The sequence below is a fragment of the Capricornis sumatraensis genome, chromosome 21 (genome assembly GCF_032405125.1).
Source record: "Capricornis sumatraensis isolate serow.1 chromosome 21, serow.2, whole genome shotgun sequence".
NCBI lineage: Eukaryota > Metazoa > Chordata > Mammalia > Artiodactyla > Bovidae > Capricornis > Capricornis sumatraensis.
In genome coordinates, this window is record NC_091089.1 from 42,641,788 (window position 1) to 42,662,672 (window position 20,885).

Below are 20,885 nucleotides of genomic sequence, written 5' to 3' on the forward strand. Positions count from 1 at the left end.
AGCACATTTCCTGTAAGAAGTCTGATGTAAATGCTTTCAGATTTGTGGTCAATAGCAGCACCTCTGTGCCAAGTATTCACTGTCACTGCCACACAGATGCAACTGTGGGCTGTACTTGACAATGGGAGAGGCTGGGTGTCAGTAGAGTTGTCCTTTGTCCACATGTGGTTTAATGAGCCTCCTTCTTACTGTGTGACCTGGGTGTAGCCTGAGCCTTAAGGCGAGAAGGAGCATCTGGGGGCCTGGTTCCCATCTACACGAAGGGTGACCCAACACTTAGAGACTGGGCCTCCTAAAGCACTTGTGGTATACAGGCCACAGCTTGGGGCTTTCCAGCGAAAGTCTTAAACCATAGCCAAGTAAGTTACACCCTTACGTTTCACGTGTGACATTGGAAGACTAGATTCACACTATAGCTCGTGGCACAAGGTGGACTATCACAGTTAAGGCCTGTGGACTTGTCCTGTGTTTGGGGACAGTCAGGTAAACAGATGGATAGAAGTGCTTAACAAAATGTATGGAACATGCAAGGGTGAGATTCCCAGTATTTACTGAATCTGAAGCGTGTATACCAAAAGCAGCGTGCCCTGGTGGTAGCCAGCCAAGATCTATGGCTGGAACTCACTGGAAAGAAGTTCTCATTAAATGGAAGCGGTCTGAACATGTGCACTTGCACACACACACGCATGTATCTACGTACATTTAGAGATGCACACGTATGCATGCATTTGTTCGGGACTGTATAGGATTGCCTTTCTCCATTACAGCTCTTCACCTTCCCTCCCTCTGTTCCTGATGGAGAAAAACAGAATTCTGCTGAGCTTGAACCCCACCTTAAGCTCAAGATTGCTGGAAGAAATATCAATGACCTCAGATATGCAAATAACACCACCCTTATGGCAGAAAGTGAAGAACTAAAGAGCCTCTTGATGAAAAGTGAAAGAGGAGAGTGAAAAAGTTGGCTGAAAGCTCAACATTCAGAAAACGAAGATCACAGCATCTGGTCCCATCACTTCACGGCAAATAGATGCCGAAACAGTGGAAACAGTGTCAGACTTTATTTTTTGGGGCTCCAAAATCACTGCAGATGGTGATTGCAGCCATGAAATTAAAACATGCTTGCTCCTTGGAAGAGAAGTTATGACCAACCTAGACAGTATATTAAAAAGCAGAAACATTACTTTGCCAACAAAGGTCTGTCTAGTCAAAGCTATGGTTTTTCTAGTAGTCATGTATGGATGTGAGAGTTGGACTATAAAGAAAGCTGAATCCTGAAGAATTGATGCTTTTGAACTGTGGTGTTGAAGAAGACTCTTGAGAGTCCCTTGGACTGCAAGCAGATCCAATCAGTCAATCATAAAGGAAATCAGTTCTGAATATTCATTGGAAGGACTGAGGCTGAAGCTGAAACTCCAATACTTTGGCCACTGATGTGAAGAACTGATTCATTGGAAAAGACCTTGATGCTGGGAAAGATTGAAGTCAGGAGCAGAAGAGGATGACAGAGGATGAGATGGTTGGATGGCATCACCGACTCAATGGACATGAGTTTGGGTAAACTCCAGGAGTTGGTGATGGACAGGGAGGCCTGGCATGCTACAGTCCATGGGGTCACAAAGAGTCAGGCACTACTGAGCGACTGAACTGAACTGAATCCCACCTTCCTGCCTCACTGGCAGTTTTGCTCAGTCTCTTTAGCCCCTCCCTTAGAGATCAGTCTCTCCTTTACTTTTTTCTTTTCTTTTATTGAAGTATAGTTGATTACAATGTGTTAGTTTTTTGTTATAGCAAAATGATTCAATTATGCATGCATATATTCATTTTCATATTCTTTCATTATAGTTTATCACAGAATATTGAATATAATTCCCTGTGCTATGCAGTAGGACCTTATTATTTATGTTTGATATATAGTAGTGTATATCTACTAAATGTAGTCTCCCAGTTTATCCCTGCCCCCCTTTCCACTGTAGTAACCATTGGTTTCTGTCTGTGAGTCTGTTTTCTGTGTCATATTTTAGATTCCACTTCTAAGTGATGTCACATGATATTTGTCACTTCTCTGGCTTTCTTTACTTAGTATGATAATCTCTGGGTCCATCCATGTTGGTGCAAATGGCATTATCTTTTTCTTTTTTATGGGCGAATCTCTCCTTTTCTAAAAGCTTCCTGCTCTTTCCTTCAGAGATGCTCACATTATCCTCATTCTAAATCAATAGCCACTTATTTGAGTACAACATTTCCTCATAACAACTTGTTAGTCATTTGCTTCAGAAAAGTTAGGTGGCCACACAGGCTAAGAAATTCAGTAGCAGTCAGTTCACTGCACTTTTTAGATAATTGACTTGTCTCTTTTTCCCCTCTGAATTCTGTTTATTTCAACTTTGTTGTCACTTTCCAAAACACCTCATCACAATATCCTGTAGGTCTTAACAAATGAGATGGGCAAGTTAACCTATTGAAGTCCTATCAGACTTTTAGTGATTTAAGGAAGCAAAGCCCTAGCAAAGTTAGTCTAAAACTGCCAGTTTGTGCTTCTCCTTTTCACATATGCAAATATACACACAAACTTCTGTGATTTCATTCTTCATTCAAAATTATAAGTTTAACAAATAACAAATGGAAAATGAGAATGGAGAACTGAGCATTAGCCAGGGTGTCTGTTTGGTGCAGAGCTCTGGAAACTGATAATGATAATAAAATAAGGTTTATTGAGGCAGACCTCAGAGTTTACCAGAGTGGGGTAGCATCTATATGTCTGTGTCCAGTTAATATTCACTGGAGGTGAACAGACTGTAGGGGTCAGTTAGTCCCTGCCTGCTTGTTACTGTTCTGTCGTCAGGTAAGCCTGACATTCTGAGGTCACCTATATCCACTTTCAAAATCCATCTTGCTTTGTGGAAGACAGCCTTTATTTTCCCTTTGGCATCACTGTGGGCCACCTGAAGCAACACTTTAGACGTGGGAAAACCCAGATCACTGTGACGCTTTTGGAGTTTGTTCTCTGTTGCTTTGAGACTGGGAGAGAAAAGGTGGCCGTTGATGCAGATGCCTGCCTTCCAGAGGTTCTTGTTGCCCAGGCGTCTGCCTTTCTTCAGTATGTCAGCTGAGGCCGGAACCCTCCTGGCACTGGTCTCTGGGACGATACATGCCACGCAGGGACTCTGGGTTTCCATCAGGTTCATGTGGTCTTTCCTCCCCTCCCTCTCCAAGCCTTCTGTTTCCTCTTTGCTTCCATAATAGCATAGCTTTGTTATCTCTCAGGAGCTGGCACTGCCTGGAACCGATTTCTACAACTTGGAGGTCTGCGAGAGAAAGGAAATTAGAAAATAGTGATTAACTTCAGATAATGGTTTTTATTTTTTTTTTTTTTATTTTTATTTTTATTTTTATTTTTTTTATTTTTTATTAAATTTTAAAATCTTTAATTCGTACATGTGTTCCCAAACATGAAACCCCCTCCCACCTCCCTCCCCATAATATCTCTGTGGGTGATCCCCATGCACCAGCCCCAATCATGCTGTATCCTGCGTCAGACATAGACTGGCGATTCAATTCTTACATGATAGTATACATGATAGAATGCCATTCTCCCAAATCATCCCGCCCTCTCCCTCTCTCTCTGAGTCCAAAAGTCCGTTATACACAGCTGTGTCTTTTTTCCTGTCTTGCATACAGGGTCGTCATTGCCATCTTTCTAAATTCCATATATATGTGTTAGTATACTGTATTGGTGTTTTTCTTTCTGGCTTACTTCACTCTGTATAATCGGTTCCAGTTTCATCCATCTCATCAGAACTGATTCAAATGAATTCTTTTTAACGGCTGAGTAATACTCCATCGTGTATATGTACCAAAGCTTCCTTATCCATTCATCTGCTGATGGACATCTAGGTTGTTTCCATGTCCTGGCTATTATAAACAGTGCTGCGATGAACATTGGGGTACATGTGTCTCTTTCAATTCTGGTTTCCTCGGTGTGTATACCCAGCAGTGGGATTGCTGGGTCATAAGGTAGTTCTATTTGCAATTTTTTAAGGAATCTCCACACTGTTCTCCATAGTGGCTGTACTAGTTTGCATTCCCACCAACAGTGTAGGAGGGTTCCCTTTTCTCCACACCCTCTCCAGCATTTGTTGCTTGCAGATTTTTGGATCGCAGCCATTCTGACTGGTGTGAAGTGGTACCTCATTGTGGTTTTGATTTGCATTTCTCTGATAATGAGTGATGTTGAGCATCTTTTCATGTGTTTGCATGTGTTGCATCTTTTCATGCAACCTTGAGTTCAAAGGAAAAGCTTTAAATTTGGAAGGAAGAAGAAGACAGGTACTTACTTTCTTTAATGAAATTCAAAATTTTCTAGAAAATAAATTATACTTATGAAATAATTTTCTGTAACATGGTTGTTCAATAAAACATTCACTTACAAAAGCATTTCCATGCATACCCACCATTCATCTTACTATTTACATCAGTGAAGCAGGCATCAAGCCAGGACCTGTGATAGGTGAAAGACTGAGGGATGTCAAGATAAATCTGATATAATTTTTTATTTTAAGTTTAAAATCTAATAGTTGAAGTGAGTCCTATCTTCAAGTCAGTGTAACACAAGAAAGTAAGTTGGCAGATAATTTTCATCTGGTAAGATCGGGGACAATATCAGACACTATCAGAGATAGTAATATGTCAGTCAGTCTGTAAAACATTTCATTTTCCATTTGCAGCAACAGGGATGGACCTAGAGAGTGTCATACTGGGTGAAGTAAGTCCAACAGAGAAGGAGAAATATCATATGACATCCCTTATATGTGGAAAAAGAAATGATACAAATGAACTTACAAAACAGAAAGAGACTCACAGACTTAGGAAACGAACTTATGGTTGCCAGGGGGAAAGGATAGTTAGGGAGTTTGGGATGGGTCATGTACACACTACTATATTTTCAATGGATCACCAACAGGGACCTATTGTGTAGCATATGGAACTATGCCCATTGTGATGTGGCAGCCTGGATGGGAGGGGGGATTTGGGGGAGAAAAGAAAATCTCATTTTTCTCTTAACGTTGTGTAAAATTTCCTTTTTTGGTAAAGTGTTCAAATCTTTACCTCAGTTAAAAAATTCAAAAAGTTAAAAAATAAAAAAGTTCTTTATTATTATTAATGAATTTTGAAAATCTTTAAATATTCTTGATACAAGTACCTTTTCAGACATGTGATTTGCAAATATTTTCTTGTCGTATGTATCTTTTTCTTCTTTTTTTTTTTTGGTGGTATAGTTGAAGAGCAAGTTTTAACTCCAGTTTTATTTTATGAATCATGCTTTTTATGACCGCTTTGAAATCTTCACCAAACCCAAGTCACAAAGGTTTTCTCTTATGTTTTCTTCTAGAAGCGTAATGGTTTCTAAAGGTTTTAAAAACTTTTGGGTATTCCATTTAGCTCTATGACTCATTCTAAGTTAATTTTTTGTATATAGCGTAGAAGTTGCTTGTTTTTGTTTTTTGTATATAACGTAGAAGTTGTTTCTGTTTTTGTGTTTGTTTATATTTGTTTTGATTATGGTTCTTGCTTGTTCCATGACTATTTGTTGAAAAAATTATTCTCTGCCTGTTGAATCCCTCTGCACCTTTGTTGAAAATGGATTGACATTATGTTGTGGGTTTATTTTTGGACTCTATTCTGTTTCATTGATCTGTGTGCCTATTTGATGACAATGCTATGTTGCTTTCACTGTAGTTCTACAAATCTTGAATTTAGGTAACAAGTGTTCTCTTTTCCCATAGTTCTTTTGGCTATTTTAGGTTCTCTGTATTTCCATGTGAACTTTAGAAAGCCTGTCAATTTCTACAGAGAAATCTGACTTTAATTTTGATTGAGATTGCAGTAAGTCTATAGATCAATTTGAGGAGAATTGACATCTTAAAGTATTGAAGCTTCAAATCCATGTCCAAGTCCTATTAACTGTAACTAATACTCACAGCTGTACCCGTAATTAATTCATTTTTCCTCAATGAATTAATGTAAGTCCACATTTACAAACACTTTAGGAAACTAATATTTTTGTTGAATTTATGATTTTAAAAGTTTGACTGGACACTGGCATTTTCCTCGAAGAATTCTATACTGGAAACAAATGGGAAAGTGTGAGTCATTTAATAGACTTCAGAGATTAAATAAACTTCAGACAATAAATAGAATTGTATCAGTTGTTTATCGAATAAGGAAGTCTAGGGATCAAGTGAGGTGGAGGTTCAACCTTCCTCCATTAGGCAAACCACTTTCCCCTGAGAAGATAGCCTTTTTTGAGTGCATACATAGATGCTTTATGGGCCAGCAGGTGCCCTGGTAGACTTATTTTATAGCTCTACTGAAATATAAATACCTATTAAGCAAAAACTGGGTAATTTTTGCTTTACTGTAAGAGCTTTTGCAGAGCTTCCCTGGTGGCTCAGACAGTGAAGAATCCACCTGCAATGCAGGAGACCCAGGTTCCATCCCTGAGTCAGGAAGATCGTCTGGAGAAGGGAATGACTACCCACTCCAGTATTCTTGCCTGGAGAATCTCATGACGGAGGAGCCTGGTGGGCTACAAGTACAGTCTATGGGGTCGTGAAGAGTTGGACACAACTGAGAGACCACACACATACACACACACACACAAGAGCTTTTGCATGGAAATTGGAAGCAGAAATGAAAACTCTCTTGCCCATTCAACAAAGAAAATAAAAACCAAAATATTAAATGGCAGCTTATTTTTTAAAGAAATGAAAGTAGATACAGTGAAATGCAAGACCTAATTCCTTTGTGTCATTTGTAATTTTTTTTAAGGGGATGAAAGCTTGATGAATTTGTTTGTAACAGAGTCTGTTCAGGAGATTATTGACTATCATAATTAATCCCAGTCAGTGGTAAAGAAAGAAGGTAATGTTCTTAGAAAGTGAGTGAATAGTAAGCCTTCGAGGAGGGAAAGCTACCTGGCTGGCTGGTATACGCCTCTGGGGAAGGAAAAGCTTCACCTGGCTAAGATGACGGATGTTGAAATCCCTGTCCAACCCCAGTGGCCTGAAGTATTGATTGCAGACATGTAGTTGACGACCGAGTATGAGATGGCTGGATGGCATCACTGACTCGATGGACGTGAGTCTGAGAGAACTCCGGGAGATGGTGATGGACAGGGAGGCCTGGCGTGCTGCGATTCATGGGGTTGCAAAGAGTTGGACACGACTGAGCGACTGAACTGAACTGAACTGTCTGCCATCAGGGATTAGATACTGAACTGCTGAGGGTCTTCATCACCAGTGCAGGGGGAGCTTCCGAGGTATTGGCTACGAGAGCCCCACCACATGAAGCTCACCACAAGCCAGCCATTATGAAAGAGACAATAACAGCTCTTGTCTCCAAAGCTCACGTTTAACATGGGCATTCAGGTTACACGTCTGTACCTGTCATCCTGTGAGAGGGCTTTGAGGACCCTTGTCCTGACAGTTGTTTTTACAGCGTTTAGAGAGTGTGAAGTGCTCTGACTGCTGGCTCTTGGATCTGCTCAAGGAATTTATCTGATGATGAACAGTGTCTTGAGTAAATTGGACAAGATGAGGTAGAGAGCTAATCCAAAATGCCTTTAGCTGGATGCCTGTGGTGATAATTGCTAATGGCGATCATAATAAAAGTGTGACTGTAGAATTTATTGTAGCTCAACCTGGCTAGGGTACTTGGAAATTGTCCCTACATGACGTGAGGAAATCTGAGTTAAATGGGAGTCTTAGCTTCTACTTCCTTGGATAGTTTTAAAATAGAATGAATTATTGACTCTAGTCAATAAAGTCTAATGTATTCTAATATACCAACCAATAGATAGTTTAAAATGTGACTTATGTTTAATACTGCTAATATATCCCTTTTCTATTGGCTATATAGCAGATGTTTTTAATGTGTGTTAACTGTCTATATTTTATATATATCTTAGTGTATTTGGTCTGCTATACTTGTCAATATTATTAGTGAACTTTTAGAGAACCTTGCCTTTGGTTTCTTTTTTTTTAATCTTTATTTTGTAGGACACTTTTGCGTGTAGATCTATTTGTTCTTTAATGAAAACTTTGACTAGGGACATAATTTCCAACATTTTTATGATAAAAATATAATCCACCTATTTTATCATGTGCTGTTTCAGGAATACATTAAGGGGACACAGGATAATCTCCAGTGTGAAAGTGTGAAGCTTTGTTTTGTTTTAATTTGTTTGGTGAGTGAGTAAAGAATACAGTGTAAATGAATTGGTAGACTGGTGGTCATGGAGGAAAGAGCATGGAACGAGGCATCAGGAGGCCAGGTTTGTAGTTCTTGTTGTTTGGTCGCGAAGTCGTGTCTGGCTCTTTGCAACCCCATGGACTGCAGCACACCATGCTTCCCTGTCCTTGTAGTTCTCAGGAATTAGCTGTGTAATTTTGGAGAAGTTACTTAACCTCACTGAGCTTCATTTTTCTTATCTATAAAATGTGGTGTTTTATTGGCATTTCTCAGATTCCCTCTTAGCTCTCAAATCCTTGGATCCTCTGTTTCATTGGAAACCCTACTTACGGCTCTCAAAGCTGTTTGTAGGAAAGTTAGGAAACAGTCATCTTAAAGTTAGACAGTGAAAACAAATGGAACACAAACAGTAATTGTTCAAATGGACCCTGTGTAATGAAAGCCATCATGATGTGAGTCTGAGTGTAGAAAAGTATACCGTGAAAGGAGAGGAATCTAAGAATGTTAATAATTATTCATCTAGAGGCCAGTCACTCCCATCAGAATGTAATACATTGGATTTATGTTCTGCTTTTCATTCTATACCAAATAGGTTAAAGCTGAGCTGGTTCCAGGGCCCCACGAGGAAGAAGGCCAGTTCCACTTCAGGGAAAGTCTTGTCAGGAGGAACCATAGAGCTCTTTAAGGCCCATCCATGTGGAGAATGGCCCAGAGAGACTGCCTGATAATCCCAGAGATCCTGTGTGTGCCTCTGTCCTGCTATTATTGAATTTTTGGAGCTGGAGGGAGGCAACAGACAAAAGAAATTGGAAAACGGCACAAGGAGGCTGTAGAGTAACATTTTCTCCTCTCACGGCTGAGTGTCAGTGGCTGGGTAGTGATGACAGTAAACAGAGACCAGAGATGTGGGGGAAACAGAGGTCACCAGTTGTGTTCCAGCAAATCATCACAGCACACAGAGGCACACAGGGAGCTGGAAAACAAAGGCAGACCCTCAGAGGACACCAGAATAGGGGGCTCATCTGTTTAATCACTTTGAAAGTCAGACATAGCAATACAGCCACAGCAGGCTCCTCAGAAGTGTGTAATAACGTGTACACTGCAGTTCTGCAGTTTGGTTCTAAAAGATACGGGGTCTCTGTAGCTTTGTTGGTATTGTTGTTGTTCAGTTGCTAAGTCATGTCTGACTCTTCGTGACCCCATGGACTGCAGCATGCCAGGCTGCTCTGTCTTTTTCTGTCTCCAAAATTTGCTCAAATTCATGTCCATTGAGTCTGTGATGCCCCCCAACCATCTTATTCTCTGTTGCCCTCTTCTCCTCTTGTTCTTTAATGAAAACTTTGACTAGGACATATTTTCCCAGCCTCGGGGTCTTTTCCAATGAGTTGGCCCTTCGTATCAGGTGGCCAAAGTATTGGAGCTTCAGCTTCAGCCAGACCTTTGTCAGCAAAGTGATGTCTCTGTTTTTTAATACACTGTCTATATTTGTCATAGCTTTCCTTCCAAGAAGCAACTGTTTTTTAATTTCAGGGCTGCCGTCACTGTCTGCAGTGATTTTGGAGCCCAAGAAAATAAAATCTGTCATTGCTTCCACTTTTTCCCCATCTATTTGCCATGAAGTGATGGGACCAGATGCCATGATCTTAGTATTTTTTCATGTTGCATTTCAAGATAGCTTTTTCACTCCTCCCTTTCACCCTCATCAAAAGGGTTCCTCTTCACTTTCTGCCATTAGAGTGGTACCATCTGCATGTATGTAGCTTACTTTTGATGTAAAAATACAGCCTTTAAAAATTATTTACCCAGGTGACATGGAGAATAGTAATCTGAGAAGCACAAAGCAGACTTGTGGCGACACATATCACTGAATGGATAAAGGATAGATTTCTATTAGAGAATGTGGGAACGCTGCTTTTTGCTTGCATTCTGTTTTACAGAGTCTTTCTTGAACATCTCCTAATTTAATAAAAAAAAAAAAATGAGCCTCTGAGCGATGATTAGGTGTCACCAAACTAGTGGTTCACTCATAATTTTAGCTTATCCTCATAGATAGCATGGTAGGAGTCACTCGTGTGGTTGAGTGAGCTTCACCTAAATCAGTATATACCTCGACATCAATATATACGTCAAACTCATAAACCGCGTATTAGTTTTAAAACAGAAAATACAACAATGACCAGCGGTGGTTTCCTCTGCCTGCACAGCAGACATTTCAGCCTGTCTCTTGTTTAAATGATTATTGTTTGAGCAGACATGATAGTTCCCATCTGTGATTCTTATCCTTTGCTCAGAAAAACCAGTAACTTTTCATAGAAGTAGCTTTCCTTCTTTCTAAACCTGTGGACCTTTTTGAAAATTTGATTCTTTTTTGCTTTTTCTGAAGTTTGCCTTTACTTTGAAATTCCCAAGTACTTTAAAAAAGGATGTTATCTTTTTAGAGCAGTTTTAGTTTCACAGCAAAATTATGGGGAAGTATCAGAGATTTCCCATATACTTCTTGCCCCCCTCACATGCCCAGCCTCCCCTATTAACAGCATCGCCACCAGAGTGGCTCATCTGTTACAATTGATAAACTGATATTGACCCATCATAATCACCCAAAGTCCATAGTTTACATTCTCTGGGTCTGGACAAGTGTATGGGCTTTCCTGGTGGGTCAGTGGTAAAGAATCCACCTGCCAGTGCTGGAGACATGGGTTTGATCCCTAGGTTGGGAAGATCCCCTGGAAAAGGAAATGGCAGCCCACCCTAGTATCCTTGCCTGGAGAATTCCATGGACAGAGGAGCCTGGTGGGCTACAGCCCATGGGGTCGCAAAGAGTCAGACATGATTTATCTACTGAACAACTACAACAACACAGTGTCATATGGAACGGTTTCCTTGCCCACAGACCCTTTGTATTCCATGTGTTCATTCCTCCTTTCCTGCCCCCCATTACCCACTGTGGCCCCATTGAGTCCCTTGCTTCATAAACACTGGGGTGCAGCGTGTAATCATTGGAAGTTATTTCTTCATTGTCACTTTTCCCATTTCTAGCCCAGTGCCTGTGCTCAAAAGTGATATATAGCTGCAGAAGAATTTAGTTGCTGCTCTGCACCTCAGTTGGTTAAAAAAGAATTCTAGCTTGCAAAACCATTTCAAATATTCCATGCTGAGTGACTGAGATTTGTTTGCTGTTTTAAGCCTCCTCTAATCTACAAACACATTTTTCTGTATCTCATTCTGCCAACAGGGAGGTTCAGGCAGACCTGTTTACCTTCTGAGGGAAAGGCTTCATCAGCTTTCTCCTCACTCCTCTCAGAGAGCGGAGGAAGGTGGGAACAGAACAGAAAACGGGGCTGGCAGGCGGCGAAGGAGAGGCTGCCAGAATGATAGCGAGAGACCGAGTCGGGGGCCAGAGAAAGAGCGGGCATCTCCTCTGTGCTCTCGCTTCTGTTAATCTGAAACCATAGCTTCTTTTTATCACCATCGCCTTTCAAGTGCTTTCTCCAAGGCATCCAAGTTGAGCCTGTTTATAAGCATGTTAAAATCCAAGGATATTGAGAAGCCAGAGCCTGAAAACAAGGTATTTATCCTCTATCTTTCTCATCCTGGGTGGCCTCCCCAGGAAGCTGAGAGGGCAGACAGCTGCATGATCCTGGCTGTGCCCAGCATCTGTCCCAGAGAGTGAGAGGTTTCTCTTGCAGGAACCCTGCTGCACAGGCCCCGGCGTGGTCAGCATCCAGGATGATTTCTCAAGATGGCCAGGCTGTGCCACCACCAGCATCATTCAGTGACTGTGATGAAGGAGAGTTCAGTCCTTTCTTTCAGAAAGAAAAGGGGAAATCTTTGATTTTGATACATTCTTCCTAAAATCTCTTGGATTATGTTTGAATTGAGAGCAACATAGATATATTCCCTGTATATCTAGGCAGGGATATCTTCAGCCAGATTGAAGTTTAACTCTACTGTGTACTGGGGCTTTCCAGGTGTTGCTAGTGGTAAAGAATCCACCTGCCAATGCAGGAGACACAAGAGACATGGGTTTGACCCCTGGGTTGGGCAGATCCCTTGGAGAAGGGAATGACTACCCACTCCAGTATTCTTGCCTGGAGAATCCCATGGATGGAGGAAGCTGGCGGGCTACAGTCTACAGGGTCACAGAGAGCCGTCCATGACTGAGTGCACACACAGTGCACCACAGTGTGCTGATCAAGGCCAGACCAAGACATGTGGTAATTTGGCCACCCTTAAAGCAGAAAACAGACTGGTTCCAAATAGGAAAAGGAGTACATCGAGGTTGTATATTGTCACCCTGCTTATTTAACTTATATGCAGAGTACATCATAGGAAACGCTGGGCTAGAAGAAGCACAAGCTGGAATCAAGATTGCCAGGAGAAATATCAATCACCTCAGGTATGCAGATGACACCACCCTTATGGCAGAAAGTGAAGAGGAACTAAAAAGCCTCTTAATGAAAGTGAAAGAGGGGAGTGAAAGTGTTGGCTTAAAGCTCAACATTCAGAAAACGAAGATCATGGCATCCGGTCCCATCACTTCATGGGAAATAGATGGGGAAACAGTGGAAACAGTGGCTGACTTTAATTTTGGGGGCTCCAAAATCACTGCAGATGGTGATTCCAGCTATGAAACTAGAAGATGCTTACTCCTTGGAAGGAAAGTTATGACAAACCTAGACAGCATGTAAAAAAGCAGACATTACTTTGCCAACAAAGGTCCATCCAGTCAAGGCTATGGTTTTTCCAGTAGTCATGTATGGATGTAAGAGTTGGACTATAAAGAAATCTGAGTGCTGAAGAATTGATGCTTTTGAACTGTGGTGTTGGAGAAGACTCTTGAGAGTCCCTTGGACTGCAAGGAGATCCAACCAGTCCATCCTAAAGGAAATCAGTCCTGGGTGTTCATTGAAAGGACTGATCTTGAAGCTGAAACTCCAGTACTTTGGCCACCTGATGTGAAGAGCTGACTCATTTGAAAAGACCCTGACACTGGGAAAGATTGAGGGCAGGAGGAGAAGGGGACGACAGAGGATGAGATGGTTGGATAGCATTACCAACTCAATGGACATGAGTTTGGGTAGGCTCCAGGAGTTGATGATGGACAGGGAGGGCTGGCATGCTGCAGTTCATGGGGTCGCAAAGAGTCAGGCACAACTGAACGACTGAACTGAACTGAAAAAGTGGAAAATCATTATATTAGATCCCACTTTCCTTTAGGAGGCACATTACTGACTGACTAATCTTACTTGAATATTCCCCTGAGTGGGGTGGAGGTGGTGTCTCATCTCACCCCACCCCAAATTACTTATTAAAGTATTCCTTCTACTTACATCAGTTAGGAATCATTTGGACTGCAAATAGTAATGACAACAACATAGAGCAGTTTTTGAAAATAGTTTTTCTCACATTGTTGGAAGTCCAGAGAATAGGCAGCCTCTGGGGTTGTTTCCGAGATTCAATAATATCAAGGCTGATTAGTGCAATTTTATAGCCTTTCTCTCATGGTTGCAAGAGGGCTGCTGAGGCACTAGTCATCTTGTCTACATGCCAGTAAAGAAGAAGAAGGAAGAGAAAAGGATAGCAGTGAAATCAGGAAAACAAAAGATTACACTGAAACCATGGAAAGAGATTGTTCTTATGTGACTTGGGCAGAATTGTGTCAAGTGGTCACTCTGACCTAAGGGAGTTGGAGAAACCAGGCTTGGGAATGGGGTTGGATCAGAGATGAGTTCTGATAAGTGCAGTTTTATTTATTTCATTGTATTCCTAGTAACATTTTAGTGCCTTTTATAGCCTGACTGTATACCTAGCCAGAGGAATGCTAATAAGTTAAATTTTAGTAATAACACATGGGATTACTATGTGCCATGCATTTACATATATTTACTCAGTTAATCCTCATAATAATGCAGAGCATGTATGTGAATCATAGTCCATTTTACAGATTAGGAAATGCAGGCCCAGAGGCTCAGTAGCTTGCTCAAGGTTGAGAGCTTGCTCTAGGAAGTGGCAGAGTCCGCATTCAAACCTGAACCCACTAGGCTTTAGAGTTGTTCTCTAAATCTTCCTGAGGAGGTGACATTTACATTAGGTGCTGAGTGACAAGAAGCATCTTTCTGTGGAAAGACACAGAATGTTCCTGGCAGAAAAAAAAACAGTAAGAGAAAATTCCCTGAGGGAAGGAAGACCTTGGCTGTTTTAGAGGAACTGAGAAGAGATTAGCAGGCCTGGTGCTAATGCCAGGGGAGAATGGTAGAAGGTGAGATGGATCAGATGGTTGGGGACAGAAATGCCGGCCTCAAAGTCAGAGGCAATAATTTGCCTTTTGTGGTATTCGTGGTGGGAAGTTACTGTGTCTTCACTTCACTCTCCATAACCTCTCCCTGTTGTATGATGAGACATGTAATACTTGCTTTGACTACTTCATAGAGTTCAGGTGAGGATCAAATGATGGAATGTGTGTGACAGTAGATTGTTCTGTGTGAAATTCTTTATAAAATTAGAAATAGTAAAGGCCACAGAGTAAGTATTTCTTAGCAAGAAGTATGTCTTATAAATGCTTTGTGGACTACACTAAAAACAACTGAACTTGTGACTGGACAGAACAAGCGGTTCATTAGTGAATGCAACGTTTAAGAAATACCTGATGTGTTTTACAGTGTTCTGTGGGAGTGCCACTTCCATTAGAACAAACACTAGGTTATGGCTGATTATCTTTCTCTGCAAGGACAGAAGAGAGGATGCATGTAAAATCATATGTTTTAAGAGCTATAGTGGAGAGCTATGGACACAAAAAAGTCTAAGGGAACTCAGTTCCAGGAGGGAAGAGATCTTCCTGATGAGCAAAGCCCGGAAGTCACTTCCTTCTTTTGTGTGTGTCTCTCCCTGAGTCTCTGCACTGTTGGGCAGACGATGATACCTGCCCAAGCAGAGGGGCTTTTTGGGGAGAGGAGACACCCTGGAGGTCGGAATCTGTCGAAGCTTAATTGCAGAGCTGATTCTCCACTTCTGACAACTCTCTCCCTTGGGATTTTGCTCATAAAGGCTCTAAAGTAGACAGCAATTCCTGTAATCCCATGGTGTTTATCTTAAAGCCCTCTTGAGAGAGGGACCTGTAATACACACAGGGCAAATCTCCTCAAAGCATTTGGAACCGGCGGTAACCTAAAACTGATTAAAATTGCGACTCAGCTCAGACCCACTTCAGCTCCTTAATGGACTGAAGTGATCTGTACCTCATTTCAGCCACCAGACAGAAGACTTGCTCTTCTTGGGGATCTTACTACTTATTCCTGTTTCCCAGAGTTCTTTCAAACATAATGCCTGCCATACGACAAAAAATTGTGAGATTTGTAAACGAACAGGAGGATATAACCCATAAGGAATTGACTATTTTTTGATCAATATTAGCAGATGCACTGACAGCAATGTTGGTGCTAAGAGACACAAACTTTTAAATGACAACAATAAATCTGTTAGAGAAGAGAGACAAAATGGGTAAAAGGTGAATAATGTCAACAGAGAAATAGAACCTTTAAAAAGAACCAATTGAATATTCTTGATATGAAAAAACACTGTATCAGAATTGAAGCGTTCACCGGCTGGACATAATAAGGACTGGACATGTAGAAGAAAAGCGAACCTGAAGAGAGGGTAGTAGAAATTCTCTAAACTGAAGCACAAAGGGTGAGGGTTGGGGAGGGTTGGGGTGCAGTACACTTGGGACAATGTCAAATGGTTGTGTCATTGGAGTTCCGGAAGAAGAGAGAGAAATTTGGACAGAAAACATATTTGAAGAAAAAATGGATAAGACTACTCCAAAACTGATGAAATACATCTGCCCATAGATTCAAGAAGCTCAGCAAACCTTAAGCAAAATAGTGAAAGTCACTCAGTCATGTCTGACTCTATATAGTCCATGGAATTCTCCAGGTCAGAATACTGGAGTGGGTAGCCTTTCCCTTCTCCAGGGGATCCTCCCAACCCAGGGATTGAACCCAGGTCTCCCGCATTGCAGGTGGATTCTTTACCGACTGAGCCACAATACAGAATAAATAGAAATAAAATCACAATCTAGGCATTTCATAATTAAGCTTCTAAAAACAAAAGGTAAAGGGAAAAAATGTATTAAAAGCAGTTAGAGAGGAAAAACATTATACTTAGAAGAATATCAAGAAGGATTATAAATGATTTTTCATCAGAATCATGAATACAGATAACAATGAAATGACAGCTTTAAAAGGATTATAAAGACAATAAAAACTGCCAGCTTAGAGTCCTGAGCCCAGCAAACATATTCATCCAAAATGAAAGTGAATGAAAGACACACTCAGAAAGAAATATGAGGGAATTTGTTGCCAGCAGATCCGTAGTACAAGAAATGCTGAAGAAATATCAAAGGAGGTTTGCAAAACCGATTAGAGTGATCTGTTACAGCTACATTGCCTTGTAGGGAGGATGAAGCACACCATAAAGGATAAACATAAAAGTCTACTTGTTTAACTTTGAAACAATTGTTGACTTTATTTCATTTATGTGAGCTTGATAAAGTTCAGCATTTTTTAAGTCAGTGTTTTTAAAAGATGACAAAAAGTTATTTTCACCTACTGTTTTTGTAAATGATTGACAAATACTATAAGGATTTTATAATAACTATTGTGGGATATAAACGTGAAGAAGTAACATATATGACAATAGTGGCATGATAAGGAATGAAGGGAGAATTACACTCACATGTTAGTTACGTTGTTCTGACGTAAAATACTAACTCAAGGCAGATAGTTATATAAGGTATTTCTTAAAAGATATGGAGGAGAAATGGAATAATTTTTTTTTATTAATGGCACTTTGACTTTGTGGTAATTAACCATCCACTGAAAATCTAATTTTAAACCTCATGGTGTTTCCCAACAAAAGTTGCTATATGGCGCTGTGTAACGGTCTCATTCTGTTTTCCATATAATGTCTTCCTGGTATTGTTTTGGAGTAAAAAATTACAAACAGCTGATGAAACTGAAGCTCTGTTTATCCTAATATGGTGAGGTATGAAGCTGTAAGTCTCCTCAAAGTGTTGGATGAGCCGGAACGTTGCAGTTATGTAATACTTCAGGATTGGAAGGTCACGGTCCCTACTCTACCCTGGGGTGAAGGGGAAGTATTCGGATCCCTCACCAAACAAGCGAGAACCCTTCCAAATGTGCTTATCCCAAAAATGCTGTCTGACTTCTTTGCCAAAAAAAACAGTTGACCGTTGCAATTAAAGGATTTTGGGGGGGTGGGTTGTCTCAGATGAGACCAGTGTGTTATGCAGATGTTCGTGACCTGCATTGCTCATCTAATCGCCCTGCTCTCAGCAGAAGTTTATAATGATCTCTTCTCTGAGATTCCACCAGTATTCCCTTTGCATGAGTAAGAAACTGTAGTAAATGAAAACAGTCCTTGTTAATCCTAAGTACATATGTTCCTTATCTTCTAAGATTCACTTAATAGTTCCCAGATTTCTCACTTCTTCACATATTTGCGGTGCTGAGGTATATCTGCGTGTTTGCTTAATTTCTAAGATAAATTATTCTAGTCCATGCAGCCATTGAGATGGTATGTCTGTGTTGGCATGGAAAAGATATCTATGACATGGTTTGAGTGGTGAAAACAAAGCATCTCGTAAAACAATATGATGTGATACAGAAGGGAAAGACCTTCAGTTTCTGCTTTATAAATTGGGTATTACTTAGACTTTTATGTCAGTCATACTCATTTTTAAACAATAAACCTAAAAAAACTCTTAGTTTCCAGGCAAGAATACTGGAGTGGGTTGCCATTTCCTTCTCCCTCCAAAAATTCTATAACTAGAGAAAGTTTTAGGCATCTATATATTTTTTCTGAACAGTTTACAGAGGGCAGTAGGCTTTGTGAGCAGTGGTAATTGATTACAGTTTTGAGAAGTAGATGTCTTATAATTCTATGAATTTGCTGGTGGTTTTCAGTATTGGTCTTGATGGAAAAGGGAAAGACTTAACAGCCCAAAAATAATACAGGAAGCAATAGCTGTCTGGGTAACCTGTGTTGATTTCATATGCATTTCAATCACTAGAATGTGTCTGTCTTGTCAAGCTATAAAGAACTCAGTGAAGAACTCTTATGACCTAGTTATCAAACAAAACTACCTCAAATTATTACACAGCACAGAATAAAAAAATTAAAGTGGATATCTTACATTTTTCTGAAATGCTCTGAGTTTTGAAAATAAGTTGGCTAACTCAGTGTAAACCTAGAACTGCTTCTAGTCAGGTACAGTCTCAGGATCAGTGATCAAATTCTGGAAATTTCTACTAGAGGTGATTGAGAAATCTAGGATTCCAAGCACAGCCAGCTTTTTTGTTTTTTCACTCTTTGGACATTTATAGAAGCTAACTTTTAGTATATGTGTTTTGATTAATATAAGCAACTTCCTTATGGGTGTGTAAAAGTCATAGAAAGTATTTTTGTAAAAATTCCCACATGGCCACAAAGTCATTGTGAATTAGAGAGGATGAAAGGATGGGGCCACCTGACTCCCTCAAACCTCTCTCCGTCACACTAACTCCTTCTCTCCCTTAGTTCCAAACTTTAGCGTGATTTATAACATGAGACACTGATTTCCATTGACCGATACTCAATGCTTTTCTTTCCTCAGAAAGTCCATCCCTCGCTGCCGAAGAATCAACAGGATGCTCTCCAATGAGTCCCTTCAGTCCCCGGCGTTCAGCCGCTCCAACTCTCCAGCCTCCGTAGACAGCGCCTCCATGGAGGATTTCTGGCGGGAAATAGAAAGCATCAAGGAGACCAGCCTGGGGGCTCAGGAGGAGCAGACGCCTGCCGAGGCCAAGCCCCCGGACGGTGAGATGCCAGATTGGTCCCCACTGTGCAGCCTCGTACATGCTCTCTTATTCTGTTGGCAGGTGGACGTCATTCCACGAGTAGCCTAACCAGTGAATTGATAGACTGTGGTGTACCAGCTTCCTGCTCCCGCTGGTTTGTATCTGCTGGTCTGGCTCAGGGTGGCTTCTCGGCAGGTGACACAACCTGAAGGGGGGCTATCAACCATCCACATTGATCCCTGACATATCACCGTTTAGGGAGGCTGTACCTGGCTGTGGATTAGAATCGTGATTGTCTAGCAGATTGAGTATTCTAATTTTGAGGTTTTTACATGTGCACACTTGTCTATTAATTACCAAAGAAAGATACAGAAGAAAAATTGCCAGCATAATTCTGGAGAAAAAAAATATTTGACTTTGAAGCACTTACTAGTATTAATGTATTTAGAGAATGGATAATCTGTACTTCACAAGATAAATGTCATGTCAGATCGGTTGGTTTCACTAGTTTCCAATGAAATTAAACAAGAAGTTTGAGGAACCAAAAAAGTATTTGTTGTTGTTTAATCTCTTAGTCTTGTCCGACTCATTGCGACCCAGGGACTGCAGCATGCCAGGCTTCCCTGTCCTTCCTTATCTCCTGGAATTTGCTCAAACTCATGTCCATTGAATCCATGATGCCATACAACCGTCTTGTCCTCTGTTACCCTCTTCTCCTCCTGCCCTCAATCTTTATTGCCCATAATTTTCTAAAAGAACAAAATCACTCACCTGAGATTAAAAGCATGGGACAAGGAGGACCTATTTTACAGCACAGGGAACTCTGCTCAATGTTATGTAGCAGCCTGGATGGGAGAGGGGTTTGGGGAAGAATGAATACATGGATGTGCATGACTGAGTCCCTTTGCTATCCACCTGAAACTGTTACAACATTGTTAATTGGGTATAGTCCAGTACAAAATTGGCTTCCCTGGTGACTCGGATGGTAAAGAATCCTCCTGCAATGTGGGAGACCTGGGTTTGATCCCTGTGTTGGGAAGATCCCCTAGAGAAGGGATAGGCTACCCACTCCAATATTCTTGCCTGGAGAATTCCATAGACAGAGGAGCCTGGCAGGCTATATAGTCCATGGGGTCACAAAGAGTCAGACACGACTAAGTGACTTTCACAGTACAAAATAAAAAGTTAAAAAAAAGCATAGGTTATCTTCTCCAGGTACTACCTATCCACAAGTAAATGTGTAAGAAAACCTGAAGGTAGTTTGGTACTTCCCTTGTAGTCCACTGGTCAAGACTCCACTTTAGGGGTCTTGGGTTTGACCCCTAGTTGCGAAACTAAGATCCTGAATGCCCTGCAGCATGGCCCAAAGAAACAGAAAAAAAAAAAAGCAAAGGAAAATTGAAGGTGGTTGAGTAAGTAGCTATCTAAGAATGTTTCCATTAGCCAGTGACTGGCACCCCACTTCAGTACTCTTGCCTGGAAAATCCCATGGAAGGAGGAGCCTGGTGGGCTGCAGTCCATGGGGTTGCAAAGAGTCGGACACGACTGAGCGACTTCTTTCACTTTTCACTTTCCTGCACTGGAGAAGGAAATGGCAACCCACTCCAGTGTTCTTGCCTGGAGAATCCCAGGGATGGCGGAGCCTGGTGGGCTGCCATCTCTGGGCTTGCACAGGGTCGGACACGACTGAAGCCACTTAGCAGCAGCAGCAACCTCAAAACAACTATCAAGATAAACTAAAATGTTAAAAAAAAAGTTTTGTTCTTTTCTCCAAGTCTG

General features: G+C 41.0%; 1 protein-coding gene across 1 annotated transcript in view; it reads left to right on the forward strand.

Annotated features, from left to right (window-relative positions):
• The window catches only part of ARHGAP28 (Rho GTPase activating protein 28), a 134,304-nt gene that overhangs the window by 56,823 nt on the left and 56,596 nt on the right, over positions 1-20,885 (forward strand). Inside the window, exon 2 of the mRNA XM_068993659.1 lies at positions 18,923-19,125. Coding sequence (XP_068849760.1) covers positions 18,923-19,125 — 203 coding nt within the window. The remainder of the gene's footprint in view (positions 1-18,922; positions 19,126-20,885) is intronic.